This window comes from Ylistrum balloti, unplaced genomic scaffold (assembly GCF_031769215.1).
Source record: "Ylistrum balloti isolate Yb309-2 unplaced genomic scaffold, AGI_CSIRO_Ybal_v1 Utg371148, whole genome shotgun sequence".
Taxonomy (NCBI): Eukaryota; Metazoa; Mollusca; class Bivalvia; order Pectinida; family Pectinidae; genus Ylistrum; species Ylistrum balloti.
The window spans coordinates 424,937-447,475 of NW_026782629.1; the positions used below are offsets into that span (position 1 = coordinate 424,937).

Below are 22,539 nucleotides of genomic sequence, written 5' to 3' on the forward strand. Positions count from 1 at the left end.
TTGCATCTGTAATGATGCCTAGAACCTGATACTTGTATAGAAGGAGAAAAAGTCGTACATTTATCTTAAACATTGACTTTCAAATAAAACTGTTACAATACAAATTTATTCGGAAGCCACATAGACAGGCCATCAACAGCAGGAACATGAATGACTCACTGCCGTTTTAGATACAAGCTACTTCATGATCACGCATTTTAATTAGGAACGTAAAAAATTAAATGGGTCACCGTAAGCCTTATGTTCAACCAGTTAAGTGTATACTTACAGAAAAAAAACATACATATACTATTTTTTTCATTTCAATGAGCTGTTTGACTTTACCATAAATATATAACTAAGACTTACGATACAGAAATGTTATAGCGACACCTACCTTTAGTCGTAACCTTGTGTTAACTTGTGTTTATTTTACACTCTTTTGAAATCTTATTTGTTCTTGCAGATCAGCTAAAGTGAACGATATCAAATGGGACTTGAAAGGTGAACACATCGGCAATGTTGTTGTTGGTTTTTTTTTTCCCTTTGTTTTTTTTATCATACATAGTGCAGCAACTTTGTATCAATGTTATCAATACATATTTCACGCTAACTTATTTATTCAATGAGGAATTCGGTCGTAATTTATTCCAATCATATAAAATATAGAGAATATCAGATATTTTTATTTCTTATAAAAAATATCACTATTGAGTCACACAAGATATCTCATATATTGTAATATACCATATACATGTACTGTATAAAACATCTCAAATATTACATATCTCAAATGAGATATTTTACTTGATTTCATGAAATAGATATAACATTGGTCAGTCATTTTTAAATGAAAGAAACAAATTTGAAGCTTGTTCATGAGAATTCTGTTATTGTTTCAATGGTTAGGTAATTTTGGGTTTTTTTATGTGGAATACGTATAGTGCAATGAATTTTGAAAAAAAAATCATAGCAGAATTTTCGATACTAGTGTAAACCATGTTCTATATATTGTCAGTTTTTGTTATATTCCTGTGGTCACCACGGCTAAACAAACACTGACCACCTGTAGGTACATATCAAGACATAGCTAGAGGACACTGACCAGTGGTCTTCAGAGTTTTCACAATTGAACAGTTTAAGCAGAAAAGTATTGCTCGTGCTGAAGGTGAACAACGGTGATGGAGCGGGCACATCACGGTAATTAACATTACAGGTACATGGTGATGGAGCGGGGACATCACGGTAATTAACATTACAGGTACATGGTGATGGAGCGGGCACATCACGGTAATTAACATTACAGGTACATGGTGATGGAGCGGGCACATCACGGTAATTAACATTACAGGTACATGGTGATGGAGCGGGCACATCACGGTAATTAACATTACAGGTACGTGGTGATGGAGCGGGCACATCACGGTAATTAACATTACAGGTACATGGTGATGGAGCGGGGACACCACGGTTATTAACATTACAGGTACATGGTGATGGAGCGGGCACATCACGGTAATTAACATTACAGGTACATGGTGATGGAGCGGTCACACCACGGTAATTAACATTACATGTACACGGTGATGGAGCGGTCACACCACGGTAATTAACATTACATGTACACGGTGATGGAGCGGTCACATCACCGTAATTAACATTACAGGTACATGGTGATGGAGCGGGGACATCACGGTAATTAACATTACAGGTACATGGTGATGGAGCGGGCACATCACGGTAATTAACATTACAGGTACGTGGTGATGGAGCGGGCACATCACGGTAATTAACATTACAGGTACATGGTGATGGAGCGGGCACATCACGGTAATTAACATTACAGGTACATGGTGATGGAGCGGGGACATCACGGTAATTAACATTACAGGTACATGGTGATGGAGCGGGCACATCACGGTAATTAACATTACAGGTACATGGTGATGGAGCGGGCACATCACGGTAATTAACATTACATGATGGAGCGGGGACATCACGGTAATTAACATTACAGGTACATGGTGAACACATCACGGTAATTAACATTACAGGACATCACGGTAATTAACACTACAAGTACATGGTGATGGAGCGGGACATCAGGTAATTAACATTACAGGTATGGTGTAATTAACATTACAGGTACATGGTGATGGAGCGGTCACAACACGGTAATTAACACTACAGGTACATGGTGATGGAGCGGGCACATCACGGTAATTAACATTACAGGTACATGGTGATGGAGCGGGCACAACACGGTAATTAACATTACAGGTACATGGTGATGGAGCGGTCACACCACGGTAATTAACATTACATGTACACGGTGATGGAGCGGTCACATCACGGTAATTAACATTAGTACAATGGTGTAATTACGAATTAACATTATGTACATGGTGATGTGATGGAGCGGCACATCACGGTAATTAACATTACAGGTACATGGTGATGGAGCGGGCACATCACGGTAATTAACATTACAGGTACATGGTGATGGAGCGGTCACACCACGGTAATTAACATTACATGTACACGGTGATGGAGCGAGGACATCACGGTAATTAACATTACAGGTACATGGTGATGGAGCGGGCACATCACGGTAATTAACATTACAGGTACATGGTGATGGAGCGGGCACATCACGGTAATTAACATTACAGGTACATGGTGATGGAGCGGTCACATCCCGGTAATTCACTTTAGTTACAGGTACATGGTGATGGAGCGGGCACATCACGGTAATTAACATTACAGGTACATGGTGATGGAGCGGGCACATCACGGTAATTAACATTACAGGTACATGGTGATGGAGCGGGCACATCACGGTAATTAACATTACAGGTACATGGTGATGGAGCGGGCACACAGGTAATTAACATTACAGGTGGTGATGGAGCGGGCACATCACGGTAATTAACATTACAGGTACATGGTGATGGAGCGGGCACATCACGGTAATTAACATTACAGGTACATGGTGATGGAGCGGGCACATCACGGTAATTAACATTACAGGTACATGGTGATGGAGCGGGCACATCACGGTAATTAACATTACAGGTACATGGTGATGGAGCGGGCACATCACGGTAATTAACATTACAGGTACATGGTGATGGAGCGGGCACATCACGGTAATTAACATTACAGGTACATGGTGATGGAGCGGGCACATCACGGTAATTAACATTACAGGTACGTGGTGATGGAGCGGGCACATCACGGTAATTAACATTACAGGTACGTGGTGATGGAGCGGGCACATCAAGGTAATTAACATTACAGGTACATGGTGATGGAGCGGGGTAATTAACATTACAGGTCACGGTAATTAACATTACAGGTACATGGTGATGGGGCGGGCACATCACCATAATTAACATTACAGGTACATGGTGATGGAGCGGGAACATCACGGTAATTAACATTACAGGTACATGGTGATGGAGCGGGCACATCACGGTAATTAACATTACAGGTACATGGTGATGGAGCGGGCACATCACGGTAATTAACATTACAGGTACGTGGTGATGGAGCGGGCACATCACGGTAATTAACATTACAGGTACATGGTGATGGAGCGGGCACATCACGGTAATTAACATTACAGGTACGTGGTGATTAGCATGGTGATGGGCACATCACGGTAATTAACATTACAGGTACATGGTGATGGAGCGGGCACATCACGGTAATTAACATTACAGGTACATGGTGATGGAGCGGGCACATCACGGTAATTAACATTACAGGTACATGGTGATGGAGCGGGCACATCACGGTAATTAACATTACAGGTACATGGTGATGGAGCGGGCACATCACGGTAATTAACATTACAGGTACATGGTGATGGAGCGGGGACATCACGGTAATTAACATTACAGGTACATGGTGATGGAGCGGGCACATCACGGTAATTAACATTACAGGTAATTAACATTACATGTACACGGTGATGGAGCGGTCACATCACCGTAATTAACATTACAGGTACATGGTGATGGAGCGGGCACATCACGGTAATTAACATTACAGGTACATGGTGATGGAGCGAGGACATCACGGTAATTAACATTACATGTACACGGTGATGGAGCGAGGACATCACGGTAATTAACATTACATGTACACGGTGATGGAGCGAGGACATCACGGTAATTAACATTACAGGTACATGGTGATGGAGCGAGGACATCACGGTAATTAACATTACAGGTACATGGTGATGGAGCGAGGACATCACGGTAATTAACATTACAGGTACATGGTGATGGAGCGGGCACATCACGGTAATTAACATTACAGGTACATGGTGATGGAGCGGTCACACCACGGTAATTAACATTACATGTACACGGTGATGGAGCGAGGACATCACGATAATTAACATTACAGGTACATGGTGATGGAGCGAGGACATCACGGTAATTAACATTACAGGTACATGGTGATGGAGCGAGGACATCACGGTAATTAACATTACAGGTACATGGTGATGGAGCGAGGACATCACGGTAATTAACATTACAGGTACATGGTGATGGAGCGAGGACATCACGGTAATTAACATTACAGGTACATGGTGATGGAGCGAGGACAAGTACACGGTGATGGAGCGGTCACACCACGGTAATTAACATTACAGGTACATGGTGATGGAGCGAGGACATCACGGTTATTAACACTACAAGTACATGGTGATGGAGCGAGGACATCACGGTAATTAACATTACAGGTACATGGTGATGGAGCGGTCACACCACGGTTATTAACACTACAAGTACACGGTGATGGAGCGAGGACATCACGGTAATTAACACTACAAGTACACGGTGATGGAGCGAGGACATCACGGTAATTAACATTACAGGTACATGGTGATGGGGCGGGCACATCACGGTAATTAACATTACAGGTACATGGTGATGGAGCGGTCACACCACGGTTATTAACACTACAAGTACATGGTGATGGAGCGAGGACATCACGGTAATTAACATTACATGTACACGGTGATGGAGCGGTCACACCACGGTAATTAACATTACATGTACACGGTGATGGAGCGGGTACACCACGGTAATTAACATTACAGGTACACGGTGATGGAGCGAGGACATCACGGTAATTAACATTACAGGTACATGGTGATGGAGCGGTCACACCACGGTAATTAACATTACATGTACACGGTGATGGAGCGAGGACATCACGGTAATTAACATTACATGTACACGGTGATGGAGCGAGGACATCACGGTAATTAACATTACAGGTACACGGTGATGGAGCGAGGACATCACGGTAATTAACACTACAAGTACGTGTACTTTAGTAGTTATAGTGTACTCATATTGTCAGGTTCTCAGTTTATCGGTCAAATCTTAAAACCATATATCACTAAAGAATAGGCTAGTTATCATTTTGTCAAGTCGCATTTATGTATTGAGTAAGATCCAAATGCATGTACCAGACACATTCATAAATTTGAATTAAAAAGAGACATTTTTTAGTATCTATCTATATGACACGGTAAACAGCTTCCTAGTGAATATTCGCCTGTCAGGCTGAACGAAAACGAAACAGAACAGGTCTGAAAGATCCGGAAATATATAGTATAATATATAGTACAAAGAAGATACATAATTACCCAGACGACAAATAAAAAGATCCGGAATTTATTAAAATAAACGTTATAAAGTCTGCATATAAAATTAGGTCCGGAGACTCTTGGAAAAGATTGTATTCATTATCATTAACAAAGCAAACAAACACTGCACGATCCGGAGTGTAGAAAATATATTCAGCCATAGAACAGGTTGGACATGCATGGTCTGGTTATATGGAATACATTCAGAAGCCGGATTATATTTGCACCTAATGAGTATCGGCACCTATGCGTATTATTGAGCACAGTTAAAATACCACACTGTGGTACTCAACTTTTACATAATAAAAATACAGCTTAAAGTTGGTCAACTTACATCAATGGCATACATTTGATGAGAGATTGCATTTTCTAAACATTTATAGGCAAATTATTGTCCTATGTAAATCGTTAAGTATTCTAATTCTAATTCTCACTCGAAACAACGTGCTCAGTAGTTTTTATTACATCATTTTGACTTTACAAAACGTCATATGCAAATCCTTTCTTTGTATTTCAATCATCAAATCAGTTTCCTATCATATCTAGTAGAATATGAGGCTGATTACGCATAAACATTTAATGTTAAAGAAATTTCCAATCGTTTGGTTTTTCTATCACGTATTAATAACCTTGTCATCATCTCAACATATGTCCATAACTGTTACAATTGTATCTTATATTTTGAGGCGAGCCATCATTGTAGTATAAGGTGGCTACACTAATGAAAGTCATAAGGGAGACCCGTCAATACTATTCAGAGTATTAGAGGCGAAAGCACAGATCAGTAGGGGAAGTCAGCTTCCCGATAAACATAAGTCGGCCAGGGTATGGATCGAATCAAGCACGAGGGATTTTCACCTGGCGCTGCGTTATTCCGATATTTTACTAAACGTGCTATCGTGGTAGCTCTTCTTAATTTTGAATTATGTAATATTTACCCCGAAAATGATAAATATTGTTTTCCCTTTGGGATTGTGATATCTATGTTTCGCCAAAGGCTTGCTACCAAGAAAAGTTCTTATAGCCATTTCATAAATCACGTATGAAATGATAACATGTAGGATCCGATATAAATGGCCTGAATAACATACAGTTTTTAAGAAATGTATGTATATGTAGGAGCAGACATGAAAATTCAGTAGGTCAATCTACGTAAGATTCCAATGAATTAAATTACGCGAAAGCGAAGCGGAACACGTTAAAGGTTAGAATCTTAATTCAAATGTACATAATTGATACTGTTACGTGGAATTACCTTTACTATGTAAAATAGATTTTCTATCCGGGCTAACGACGATAATATTGGAATTAGGATACCTATCAAGTTCAGATCAAATGAATTATGAGAGACGTTAAAAACGGCAGAATAAACGACTGGTGACTCATGGCATGGATGATTCAGAGAAGAGGACTATGGATGTCGAGGGATTAATTCATGGACGTCATGTTGTATCCTAGTAATTAAGAAGTAAAACGTCCTCAACCAACCTAGTTTAAGGTCATTTTCGTTTTTCAATTTTTAAATACGAAATACGGACGGAAAATCAAGACAAAATCTAGCTGAAATATTTTAAAGCCACTAACTCCTGCAGATACCAATTACAGCAAGAAAATACCAACATGTCAACATAATCATAATCCAAACTCAAAGTCAAAATATGAACAAAGGGAATATTTACATGAAGTCTCCAGAAAAAAGTACAAGGAAAGCAAGGCCATGTGTTCCGGAAGAGTAAGCGCCTTCTGCTTCATGATATCCGCCATGTAAACCTTGGTCAGTCCAAGTAGGTTCTGATTGTCACGTTCTCAAATGAGAACAAGGTACGAAACAACGGAACCAACATCCAATGCTATAAACCGAATTTAGTGCACATCTCATGAAAAAAACACATCTTGTTCGACGGGAAATCACAAACAGACCACAGAAAGAAAGACTAAAGACCATATGCCCCCTTATCTTCGATATAGGAGGATTAAAACAAACACAAATATAACCCAAAGCTCAACTGAAATCGCAATACGATGTATACATACATTTTATATTTGCCCGAATTTATTAACTTCTTCAATAACTTACAGTAGAATATTGCTGTCATATCGATTTAAGTATCAAAAATAACGTAGCATACATCCTTAACCCTAAAACCATGGACAGGTACCTTGAATTTCGACCTTCTAGTCAAAGTTATTGCCGTTCATTTCACTCAATGATGACGTAACAAGCTTTACAGCGGAGAGGGGACAGGGGCGATAATAGCATCATCTAGCATAAAACCGTATCTGTAACACATTCCACATGATTTCCTCGAGAGAGTGTGTAACCTTGAAGGGATTAAATGGTTAGATCTTCATTTCAAAACTGATAAAAAACATTATATCATTTAAATATATGTTGAAATTGTGTGCTTTCTGTTAATCATGATATTTTGAAGTTTGCATAACCGTTTTATCAACAACGTCAAAAAATTGAAATAAAACAGGAGCGGCCCAACACTAATTCATATCATTATCGCGCGGAGAGTGTAAACAATGTCTTTGCGCATGCAATTTTAGATTCAGATTAATTCAAATTAATTTATTTCGCTCTTTCACGCGTATAGCGAGAAACAAGAGGTCATTTTACAAAGAAAGAAATTAGACATGGCTGGTAAATTTAAATTTGACTAATTACATAATTATACCAAGTAAGGAGGCCCCGAAAGGTCACGTGATGACACAACAGCGAGTGTCGACTAGTGTTAGTTTGCAGCTGATAATCTTATCAATTTCTCTCAGAGAGTATTATAACTTTGTGAACAGTCTAATTTAAGTATTACAATGCTTGCACGTGTGAAAAATAAAAAATCAAACCATTTAGTCTCTTTATCTCGTTTAATCTCGAAACGATGGCGTACAACTTTGATTAGTTACATAGTGTGTGTACAGCTACAGTGTAACTATGGTGATAGACAAGGATGCGCGATTTGACACGTTTTGTGTTTATTGGATTTTTAACACACTCATAATTGAATTCGTGAAGCGTTAAGCCCAATAGTAAGTAGTGATATTACATGTTTTAAATCCACACAAAAATTTATACACATATGTATATGTTATCTCATAAAAGTATATTATTAAAAACCAAAATCAAGTCACATTAGAGTTGCATTGTATAGCACGTGTTTGCGCGCGGCCAACATGACGACGATAATAATTCTGATGTGTTTTGTAAAACTGTACACGTAATCGAGCTGAATTGTGATTTTAAATTGTACATCCCAAAATCCGACAAACAAATTTCAAAAAGGGGAAATTTATTCCAGTACATATTAACTGTGATGTTGATAACACGTTAAAACTCAATTATCGGAATGTTTCTATGTCAAGATGTGATACACAAATATTCACGATAAAATTTATATCATAATAGACATTTGCTGGATTTAATTTACGTTTTAGATTTGAAATCTTAAAAGCAAACAAAAAAAAGAAAGAAAAATATCCTGACCACAAACCTATACTACAGGAGTATTTTTATATCAATGCATTACCGATTAACGATGTTAAAAACGAGTCTGGGCCTTTTTGTTGTGTTTCGCTATTGTTTGTTAATACATGTTATGTTAAACCAAGCTATGATATTTCTATCTACGAAAACTTCTGAAAAGTAGCTTGACGTCATTTTCTATATATATAACTGCCAAATCAGTTTAAGACATTCCTCTGTTTTTTCCCTTGGGATATTTTTATAAGATCTTTCAATTCACAATGTAGAAAAATGTTACAAATGTATATAGAAACAATAAAAGTGTTTTTATAATCCAATAAACGACAGACTAATGACGAGTAGACGTGAAATGTGCCACATTGGGTTGTATTTCAATGCTTATGTACACGTGTACCAGAAAGCCCATATCGTCTCTCACTAACATCTATATAACGGATATTCTAGTGAACTGGAAGGAATTTATAGTAAAAAAAATATCTACCATTAATGTCAGAAGATTTTAGAAAAATGATTTCTGAATACTTTAGAAATGTGTTTTAAAGGGAAACCACTATGCATTCTAAAAGTATCAAACACATCAATCTTTCATTTTTTCTATCAATTTATTTGTTCTTATTTATTCGAAAACGTTCACTATAGATGGCAGTGCGGTATGCACTTCCTTACAACCCTCACATGAATACATGAACAATGAAAATAGCAATTTCACGAACTTCGACATGACTTTTGGAGTAATTATAATGCAACATAAGCCGATTGGTTGATTAATATAGTGACTCATTCTGAAAGGCAGATTACAATACTGAAATATGTCGTGATTGGTTGATTAAGAAAAGCGAATCATTCTGACTGACTGATTTTACAATGTGAATAACACATTTACTGATTGGTCGAGTGATGATGCCAAAGATAGTAGCTGATTGATTGATTTTGGCGGTTAAATGCACGCTGACTGATATATCTATGGATACTTGTTTGTCTGGACCACACGTAAACGACACAAGGTGTCGTTCATATAGTGTATGGCTTCTGTTGTTCAAATAGATATTAAATGCGAATATCCATAATCAAACCCTGAAAGTTTCATTTTAAAAATAAGTAAAAAGTCTTACCTTCTGTTATGGAATGTTGATTGGGAGTGTCTATGTATATTTCATCACCAGACAGTTCGGACCATGTAGGTCTCAGAACCTGAAATTACAATATTTTAGCTATAAGCTGATAATCAGTACAAAGAAACAATCCAGAAAAGATTTGTAAAAGTGAAATCAAAATTCTTAGACATTTAAAGCATATTACATATAATGACACGGTAGCATTGAAACGAAATGTCTTGATAATTTCAAAAACTTATCTTGTAAACACGTTGCAGCCTAGTTTTGATGCTCTCAAAGCTTAAAACGCAAAGCTTTTTCACGAAACAAATTCTGTACACCTTCGTTTTCACAACTATAACAATCTCCATAATGCATTTGAATCGAAAAATGTTCGGACTCCTCTGTCACATCGTAAGAAGAATATTGAACCGACGTCCGTGACATTTAATTCACTCTGTGACGGAAATTGCCGAATGGTATCCGACGGAATGGATTATAACACAAAACATCTATTATGAAACCATTCGTTCAAAACAAACCATTAAGTAACAAATAATTTCGAAAAGATCCCTACCTTTTACAAGTTTAAGATATTCATAATGAAAATAAAATGCGAATTTTAACATTGAATCTAGCATAAAACAAAACTGCTACGAACGTTATTTAATTTTTTGAAACATTTTTAAGATACCGTCTACATCCCTTATGTAATTAGTTTATGAATCCTTAAATCAAGAGTCAAAAAGCTTTCTTTAAAGTCGGATATGGTAACAATAAAACATTAGCACTGTAAAGTACGCCAAACATAAGTATAAAATATTGTATTATATACATAAAAATAATGTTCATTTCTTATGTAAGGAAGAAGTATCACAGACGTATAGAGTTATCTAGGATTTACATGAATAATAATGGGCACTAGTATATCACACAAATGTCTCAAAAAGTTACAACATTATCAAAGTGTGATGAATATATATATGCTAATATAGCAAATTATAAAAATTGACATAACATACACTTATATAATGTGCATTTAAAGTAGATCATCAGGTCAGAAGAAATTTTTAAAAAATGAAAATAACAATAAGATGATTCAAGATATCACCTCGACATTTGAAGGCTTAAGTTAGAAATACATTTTCTTACTGTAATTATGAAAATTCAATACTGACAGTTATATCTCAGTAAGGGAGATTTGCTCTACCTGCAGTTTTATTAGTATTAGGTGTAGACGAGCGGGAACAGACTGATTAAAACGGATGATATCCACGGGTAATATATATACTCAACAGCCAACGAATACACAAAGATAATAAATAAAATTAAAATGTAATTAATACTTCTTAACTCAGAAAACATTTTACTGCTGTAAAGGTCTCTTTTAAATATCAATTGGGCAAATCAAACTGATATTTGATCGGGCACTTGTAATCTCTGTTCTACGTCCCTGATTTGATCCTAATTTTTTTTCTTTAAAACTTTCTAAGTTTGTTTGTTTACGTATCAAATAAATCTGAAACAGTTGAATAATCTGGGGATACTTTGGAACTTTCTTTTCTAAAAAAACAGACGCATTGTCGCCAACTCTTAGTACGTCCGCACTTAACTGACGTTAGAATCGACACCAGTCATCAGTATGCGGTACTACTATCGACAGGGGTTTTGTTTGTACAGTAATTTAAACAATTTCCAGAGGTGAGCTCTTTGATCTCGTAAGGCGTAGTATGGCGGAAAAGTAATCCCGACGTAGTGCCGGTTGTAACGAACATTCAAACAATTAAAGAAAATCACATATTTATTGCAAAATATAAAAACTGTTTGGGCGGACAGTCTACAAGTAGGTTAATCAAGCTATATCGTTATTTTTTTCTTTTTTTTTTTTCATGAAAATTATAACAAAGCATATAATTTAGGCCAGCAATAAAAAAATTCAGAAAAAAACTTTATTACAAGTTGATTGTACATTATTTTTTCTCAGGGTTTTCCATGGAATCCTTAGATTTCGTAACAGTCCTGTGAGAGAACTCATAAGTTAATAGAGTAAAAACTTTATTAATTTTTGATCAATTTAAGGAGTCAACATGAAATTTTAGGGGGTCAGAGAAAACCTTGTTTTCTTGATGTTGCGTTCAAAATGATCCGTTTCCGGATTAACGAATTTTGATTCAAGGATGGTCGACCAATTTCGCCATAGAATATAATCTATTCTTCATCGCCTCGTAAATTTTTTTATATTATCTATGGAATCATCATCAGTACACAGAGCAATATCTCTTGAAAATGGAATTTTTTTTCCGCATCGTAAATTTGTCACATCAGTGTACATGGCGCCTACTGATAAGTGTAGAGACCCACCCATTCCGATACACGAACATGTAACATAGAAGAGTCTCTCAGACATTGTAACATAAGATTCCAAAAGAATTTCGCTTCATGTCAAAATGTTGCATTCTATATGCATCGGTAGGAAACGTATCCATTTAGGCCAAGTCAAAACATTATGATATTTATAGGGTTTCGGCTGAAGATTAACTTCCCTAACCTAGATAACCATAGCGCTGCAGTAATTACGTGTAACTCTGTATTTATTGGTAAGTTCGATACATCAAATGACAATTACATTTCAGTGCAATACGTCAAAATGGTAATTACAGCAGTGGACCACGTCAACTGGTAATTACATTTCAGCGGAATACATCAACTGGTAATTACATTTCAGCGGAATATATCAACTGGTAATTACATTTCAGCGGAATACATCAACTGGTAATTACATTTCAGCGGAATACATCAACTGGTAATTACATTTCAGCGGAATACATCAACTGGTAATTACATTTCAGCGGAATACATCAACTGGAATTAAATTTCAGCGGAATATGTCAACTGGTAATTACATTTCAGCGGAATATATCAACTGGTAATTACATTTCAGCGGAATATATCAACTGGTAATTACATTTCAACGGAATATATCAACTGGTAATTACATTTCAATGGGATATATCAAAATGGTAATTACAACAGTGGACCACATCTACTGGTAATTAAATGTTAGTAGAACAGTAAATGGTAAGTACATGCTAGTGGAACAGGTGGACAAACTTCACTGGTGATAACTTGTAAGTACGAAACATTAATTGTAATTACAACATGGCAGTCGCAGTTCTTTTTGTGTGCTGACAAATGTTGTTATCCGTGATAATGTAAATCAAGTTTGTCTTTCGACAATAGATGGTCTTTTGTTAGGACTATTTGGATTGTACAGCCTCGAGAATCCAGTAACCGAGACATGGTCCTGGTCAAATGAAGGACAGAAGCAGTTCGAACTCCATTGATCCGAATTATTCTGATGTTTTTCGATTTTCTTATATCAGTCTAGTGTCGATATAAGACAAATGGAAGGAAATTAATAGAATGTCGAATTGAATTTTGGATATAATTCTCTATACTTATAAATATGGTTTTCTTATTACATATTAACATAAACATTCATTCTGAGATCCTTTCATTTAATATTCAAAATCACTGTATTTGCTTTTAAAATCTAGAATGAATACTTGAATGTTAGTTACAATTGATAAGAGTTGTAATAGTCAATGTTGATCAAAATACATTTCACAAATACAAATTTGTTTGATATTTTATGAACTATTCATTTCGAATAACAAAGCTTTAATTTCCCGTGGCCTGTAGGAAAGTTCCTAAAACAGCGCCGACAATACATCTTACTACCATCGATATCAAAATATCAATTCATCGTGTACAACGTCTGTCTGACAAGCAAACTGACACACTGAATTACTTAACAGAGGGACGTAGCACTTTTAACGGTGTATTCGACTCAAGATCCAGAATAAAAAAAGACCGAAAAACATCTCGAAAAGAAAGCGATACTCTGTCAAAATTACTCAGACGGCGTCTGTGTCACAATGAACGTGAGAAGATGCACACGTGAGCAATGCAGTTTTACATATTGGTTAGGAATGGCCACAATGAAAACCGAACTACATGTCTACGGATTTAGAAAAAAAACTTAAAATTTAGTATACGGTGTGGTGTTCTATAATTAACGATAAAAAAAATGAAAAATGAACGTGATATAGAATGTTCAGCTCCTTATTGTTATGGGTGGCGATATGTCATGGTTTACAGCAGTATTGAATACGGAAATATTACAGAAAACGAAAGCTGCATTACATCCACGAAGCGTGTCTACTTAATCTCAAAGCAAGACTGGTTGGAAATTTCTTGCGATTCAATCAATTAAGATCATTTTGATATTACAACCAATGAAAGAGCAATACCATTTTCACTGCTTCAAATAAAGACTCGAACCCGGGACGGCAGTGTTACGCCCATTGTTGCTCCCTAAACGGACTTATTATCACTATATCGCAAACAACATGTCCAGTATATCGCCAACTACAGGTCCGTACAAGGAGATATTATTTACACCCAGTGCGTGTAAAGAACTTTCACCAACATCATGACTCTAGATTCGGCAACGCTGGAAGTGGGCTTTTTTTGTGATCTGTGTAAGAACTAATACATGTTCATGTGCAAAATAGGAATGACGCATATTTCACTCAAGAGCTTCCATATGGTTTTGAACCCATGACCACACATTAGATAACACATGTTGTTCCCTTAAGTTACATGTACATCATTAGCGACAGTAATACATCGGTTACTGTCAGTAAAGTTATTTTTTTTATTTTCTCAACAATTTTCTTTACATTTTCTGTTACGTCTTTTCAATCCCTGTAATCGACAGATTTTTATCATTTTTTTTCGTTCATACAGTGACAGTTTAAAGAAATGTCTGTTTAGGTGGTTTCTACACTGAGATATATATATGTATTGCTTTAAACAAGCTTGTTGTTAGGAACTAAGAGGTTCGTTACTGCAGAGATAATTCTTAGATATTATCGCGATCGTAATCAGCGAAATCATATATTGCAGATCTGTGGTGTACATGCATCCACCGGCACGTGACTTACGAGTTACAAAAAGCGGGACACGACACGGGGGATCGCTGTACACCGACTGGTACACACAATATAGTTGTCTTACACTATGATAGTTTACATAGATTTCCGTTCTACAACTTTAAGCTTTTATAAATCTAAAAATAAGCCACAGAGCCTAAGATATCAATCTTTAGTTAACTATTAAAGAAAATGTCTTATCTTAAGTCTTCATATCAATAACCTAATTTAAATACACCCTTTCGCGTGCGCGATCTTAATCAAACACACGCTTCACAACAACCTGGGGAAACGTATTTGATAATAAGGATTTTGATGTCACTATTCGGGTGGGAAAACTGCCATTTTTCTCAATGGGAATCATATCTGATATTTCATAAAATAAAATGAAAAGCGTGAATAACAAAGTTTTGACACATTGCATTTGGTGTTCGGAAAATTAATTTTATCTAACGTATGTAGTTTCACAATGAATTGATGCCAAGTTATCAGGTGTTATGCAGACGTATGTTAGTATTGAGAATTGTTGAAATTTGATTATTCAATATGTTTTGCTATTTTATTCCGTGTTTTTCTGTGCAACTAAAACGATAAAATCCATCGTTTTAGTGCATAGTAACAACTTTGACACGTCGAATATTATCCATGTTATTCACGTAAAGGCTTAAATATGGACACTATGGACAACTGTATCATTACCAATGTTATAATCGGTTATTGGAATCGTAAGGAATACTTTGTCTCTCGTCAGCATATCGACTTCAGTTGTCTATCAGTGCTTTTCAGACAAGAAAATGTCGTATCATATTAGCGATTTTAAGACACGATTCTTCAAATCGAGAAAGACAGGACCTGTTCGTAGATCCTGAGTTCAGGACATTCGATTTCACATACGTATCCATCTTGATTTTTAAAAATTTGTAACGAAAATATATTATTTCGGATGCTTACAATAAATTCAAAACTTACAGCGATGATAACAAATGTATTTTCACTGTCACGCGAGAAATAACCATCTTAACTCATTTTCATTGCAGCATCGTGAAGTGAGAATTTGACATTAAAATGTACACGTATTGCTTTTCAGAAAAGTTAAGCAATGAAAATGTACTTCTAAAATATAGCAATTTAATCAACAAATCGTGTTTAAGGATCGTTAAATTCTCAAGATTAAAACGTTGTATATCTGCTCGTATGACCACTTTAAACGCTCTAACCGAATGCGCCCGAAGCAAAGAGGAGACAATCTGTTATTGTTTTAAAGGAGCACTTAGCAGTTAATGTAGTTTATCACAGTATGTGTTTAACTATTTGGCAGCTTGTTGATATTCTGTATTATCATAAGTATACACCACTTATAAGCTGTCTGGACCCAGAGGCTTTCTGGTAAAGCTCGGATAGGGAATGTAACAAAACACACCGTGAGGTACGGAATCGTTTCTGAAACCAAACTATGGATTTTAGAATTTATTTTGAACGTCGTTGAAATAAGAAAAATCAGCAACGTGTTAGCTGTCGTATTTATGTAAGGTCGGAAATCACAAACTAAACAAAAGTGGTCATCATATGATAACACCTGGTGTGTACAAGACGTAATATCGTATATGAAATAATTCCAACACAGTTTCTTATTTCGGAATTATTTCACATACAAAATTAGGGCTTGTCTTTTTCTCAACAATCTAGAGCTGCGAAATGATAAAGGATGTTCTCAGTTTTGTTTGAGCATTGTTTCAAATTTTTTACTGACCACTGTTTATCTATAATCAGGTTTTGAAAAAGCAGGGTCAGAACGCCGTAAGAGTTATCAGTTCGGACACATACGTCATGCAGCCTGGCGCTTCACCGTCACTTTTGAAATACTTCAGTTTTATAGAATATTGAATGTGTTGAGAAAGTTCGCATTAATATTCCTGTTCTCAGTACATTTTTAAGATCATTATTTTGTATTGTTAGTCGTTTTGCCAATTGGACAAGGGTTGTGTGTATATATGTTGTTATTTGATGAGGAACTTTGACAGAGGGACGAACATCTGTTGACACTAGAACTACTTTTAATTAAAACTTGCTCGACTGAACGTTCGTGCGACGGTTTCTGTGTTTCACCAAGTACGTATGCTATCTCTTTGTGAGCTATTGTCAGTAACATAAGACCAGTCGGGGTGTCATGCTAACGTGTCAATGTTATGACATTTCATGGTGATAAAACTTTAAAAACGTCCACCAGTGGCCTATTTTCACTGTATCTTAGATGTTGTTGCATGTAAAAATATTCTGATGCATGAACGTTTGTCATTTTTTTTCAATTGATCTATTTGTTTGTTTAGTTATTTTTTGTTCAAATTAATATTTATTTTTCTTGTTGTTGATTTACCTATCTTAAAGTACACGTAAATCCAGGCGTAAGGACATAACCGTGAACATATTGTTATATCAAGATACTTTGACCGCGAAAACAACACCAGGTATCCTACACAGTCAATGCACGTGAAATACCGCTGTTCCTGGCTGTTGCAGCATTTGAAGTACAACACGTCTAAGTGTTGGAAATGATAATGACAAAAGCTGCTCTGAGAGTTATTTTCATGCTATTTGCGTCTGTAAATGTTTAAAAATTAATTAACTTTTGCAATGTAATTATAACTAATTTCCACGCGAGTATGCGACTAAGAAGGACTTAATCAAGGCATCAAATAATTAACAATCTGAAGATGGACACCTGCAAACGAAAATAATTAATATACATTTTGATTAATTGCGTGTTGTCTTCTGCGATCTTTACAAGTCATTTGATCAAGTACGGAATAAATAAATGTTATTTAAATTTCGTCGGTATGGCATTGAGGGAAACACCATACCCTAGACCTCCAGCTGTTTACGGAAATGATACTTCCTCTTTTAAATATTTATAAATTGGTGTACCTCAAGGATCTGTCCTCAGTCTTCTATTGCTTATTACTTAATTTTCATACCCATATATGATGAGATGAGAAACTTCAGTTTGAACTCAATGTCAATACTATACAGACTGAAAAATTATTCTTAAAAAGCAATTTAAAGGATTGAATCTAATTAGGAAACAACTATTTCAACCAGAACACACATCACTCTCCAACTCCTTTATTCACCTCTTCGTGTGTTATCTGCCGTTTTCCTTTCCGTTTTGTCAAATCAATATTTTCATCTGTTAATTGTCTTCTGTAGAATTGTACTGTGACCAGTCCATTTTATTGTTATTCCAATAATGAATTGCTCTTTTTTTATTCTAAAAGTTGAAATTATGTTGTGTACATACAACCACAAAAATGTACGAACCCACATTCAATTATACAGAGATGTTTATTCTCGGAGAAACGACTTCCTACTCCTAAAATGAATTGTTGTTCAAAAACATTTTATCTGAACCTTCTCAAACACGTTTTTTCTGGACTTTACCTGGATTGTATATAAAAAAAAGTTTTGATTAATTAATCGCTGGTCAAGGTGACGTAATTATCATGAATTTTGACAACAGGTGTGAAACATTATGATTATCTCAAGTGATAACGACGTACAGGTGTTTTTAACGAAAAGATGCTGCAATGGACATCATATACACATTAATGTGAGAACCTCGCGACAGGAACCGACACCAGTAAGCTTATCATACCTACTTAGTCATTTGACATACTTAGAGAAATGAAATTGCACCAAGGTTGACATACATGTGTACTTAATTTTAAAGATGCTTGGACCACTGAATAATTTTCACAACATGTCAAATTTTAAGGATGCATTGGCAACAAAATGTATATAAAAATAAAACATGTGTATTCTGAAGGCTGGTTATCTATCGAGTGTAAATAAATAGGATTCAATCGAGATTAGCTAATTCAAGCTTTTGATATTATAAATGCACGCGCTATTTTTTTATATAATAGGAAATGTTTTTTGAAAAAAGTATCAATTTTATATTATCTTTAATACTGATTAAAATATTCATTATACACGCAGTTAGAAAAGGTCAGCTGTATATATTCTTCTTACATACATTTTTTCAAGAATATGTTTAATTTAGGAAACTTGCATTGTCTGGCCAATAATTTCGAAGTGAGATAACCAAGATCAGAAACGGTTCTATAACGCCAACTACCCTGGGTGGGCGCAGCATTAGACACGAAACTGTCACGGACGTTAATCTAATATGCAATGAATATGTGTACGCATATATACAATGCTTAAACATGTACATATCTACCCATTGCAAATCAAATTTGCACTGGTCCTAACGTGCAGGTAAACAATCTGGCGGAGTTTAAATGGGTAGGATGCCGCCAAACTGTGTTAACATATACAAATCAAGGGAAAACGATAAAATAGACATAATATGGTGTGGGTCTGGATGAATTATATCAACTTTTGCTATTCAAATTAAAAAGAAAATAGAGTGTATACATTGTATCTAGGAGTGTCCCGTGGTGCAGCTGTTATAAAGAGTTTGCGGTTACGCGTGGGTCAAAAGTTGAATGAAGTGTTATGAATGGGTATCCAAAAACATGAATAATGTACTCAGAAGGTGCGATTTTATCACCAAATTTCGAATTCTCTAATTTAAGTTAATTTATGACGTCATTTCCTTTTTGCAAAATTGTATCACTGGGCTGTTTTATGTGTGATGAATATTTTTACATAAATATATGTCTTGTATGGTGTGATATATACGAGTTTATTCGCCTTTACACAACATTTGGTGTCCTTTACCAGCTGTTATTAAATAATTACCTACATAATTCATTTTCAACAAGGTTGTATCTATCACAGGGAAGTAATGTTGCTAATCTTTTAATGTACCTCAAAACGAGTTTGTTATTGTCGTTACATTTGTTTTTCATTCCATAAGTGATTCAATGTGCACATATGTCAAACACCCACGAGATGGTTTTTAAACTTTTAGAACTAATATTGATAATTCTCAATGAAGTAACTATTTCGATGAGTTTCGTGTTACTGTCTTTAGAATCACGGTATACGTTTCTTCAGAACAGGTGTTTTGTGGGACCCGATACTCCAAGCTGGCATTTTGTTTAAGGGGCCGGTATTATATCTCTCTCTGATGTCGAAAAAGGAAAAATATAAACACAAAAGTGACACTGACCATTTACTCGCAGCTCATATATATTCATGAAAATTTTGCTTTGTCGGTTTATGCCAAAATGTTCCTCTCGCGAGATTAACATATTGTCCGTGATTTACACTATGTAATGGTCATTGGAAATTTGTTTCCTGCTTGTGATTCTAGATAAAAAATGTACTTCCCATTTCAGTCCTGTCAAATATAAACAAGCATGGTGGATTTTGATAGTTTCCCCCTACAAGCACGTCCTCCAATCGTCCATCAATATGTCATACAAACACTTATCATGTTGAAACGGCTGAAAGCGTCGACCATCCCCCATCATCAATATTGTAAACAAGTCACTCAAAATATGTAATTAGTATCGTTAAACTGTTCGTTTTATTTCTGCCTTTAAGATACCCGATAGTCGGAGTTTACGCTGAAAAATTACTGGTACGATACTAGCCTGTAACCAAAGACTGACTGTAGACCAAGAGTAGCAATTAAAAAGAGGACAAAAAGGCCCAACCTTAGAGTATAGGTAACCTCAAATAGTGTTGAGGAACGACCTAGTATTTCAATATTTTCTTCAGATAATTGTTGTCTATCTGTACATAAGTTGTCTAGGATCAATGAATACTGCGAAAACGTCAACGAAATTATCAACAATGTAATGGATGAGTGGATCGGACACTTTTGCCCTTAATGCAGATGACCGAGTTTCAGGTTCGGTATCTTTACTGAACCTTACTAAATCACATCTGTAAACGCCGGCTTTACAATGAAATATCTACTTTCTTCATTACACGTAGAAAGGTAAGAAAATTGAATAGGAAAAAAACAAGTTTGTGATTCATTCGTTTGACCTAGAAATTTACTCAACCTAAACATAAGCAGGCCATTATGTTTAATTTTCAGGTAAAATAGAAAAAATGAAATTACGGCTAGTTCCTGCAGATACTTAAGACGTTATATTACAGCCTCGAAAAAAACGCACCTGTCCGTTTATACGACTTGTAAAAGAAGGCTTATAAGTCAGCCTTACTTCAATATTGAGATAACAGTCACATATATATGTACACCTATGTAGACTCACACATGGGACAGGTAATGATGGCGCATGTATCACTAATTATAATTTGCAGGTTTCATTGAATCTTAATTCACATTACAAGATTGGTCCTATTAGTTGAATGATTCAGTAAGGTAGTACAATCCTGACAATTGATATTCTTACTCAATCTATAGATTGCATCCTTAATTGACTCAAACAAGTTAAGAACCATCAATATATATAATGTATATATAATGTATATAATACCTTACGATAGATAACGCATATCGATCGATAATACGATCACCTTTGATTTTTATTTTTCTCAGTCGCCTCATATGTTTTAAAATTTAGGTCCTTAGCATTACTTACGAATTCTAGAAAAACGAAACAGCTGTACGATGTAGTTTAATTCATTGTTTGGCTCTACTTTATCTAAATTTGTATTTAAAGGTGTTATTCACCCGTGTGTCTTTTTTATTAGCCTCTATCATCTCAAATACTAATAAATATCTTTACATTTTCGTGAGCACAGTCGTTCGTTCTATTTACAGAAACATCATTCAATGATTGTTTTCTGTGTTTGTTGTCAACATCCATTTTGATGGAGCTAAGTTGGTGTTAGAGTCAGTGAACAACTTACAGTAGACCCGTCGCATGACATCTAGAGCAAATGAAGAGTCTTTTCCTGGAACAACCCTTACAACACAGACTGGTCGGTTTCTTAGCTACCAGAGGCGGACAAACCGTCGAACCACAGACATCTGATCTTCACCTAAGGATGCGTTGCCCATCACAACACTCACTAAGTCATCGCGTCCGTCGTCATTCAATATATTTATATTCAATAAGTTGGCTAATTAGCTAGGAAAAAATAGCTGGCAAAAAAACTGGCAACTGATCATCGCTTAGGAACATAGTAGTATTGTTTTGATTTTACACAGATTTAAAATTGTGGTGTTTGGACCACCAAGCATGAAACCAATAGCCTTGCTGTAGCCAGCGTGAGTGTCCGTAACCGGAGTATAATGTGTTTGGGGTTTCTGCAGCTTGATATTTAAAAAAATGATTGGCGTTCGAGGTAACTGTGCTAATATGTAACAAGTTGTTGAAACATCAAGAAATATGTACCAGGATAGTAATATGTATGATTATAAACGTC

General features: G+C 35.9%; 1 protein-coding gene across 1 annotated transcript in view; it reads right to left on the reverse strand.

The window, feature by feature from the left end:
- LOC132561127 (A disintegrin and metalloproteinase with thrombospondin motifs 18-like) overlaps window positions 1-22,539 on the reverse strand; it is an 83,096-nt gene that overhangs the window by 36,864 nt on the left and 23,693 nt on the right. The window contains exon 2 of the mRNA XM_060225857.1: window positions 10,250-10,328. Coding sequence (XP_060081840.1) covers window positions 10,250-10,328 — 79 coding nt within the window. The remainder of the gene's footprint in view (window positions 1-10,249; window positions 10,329-22,539) is intronic.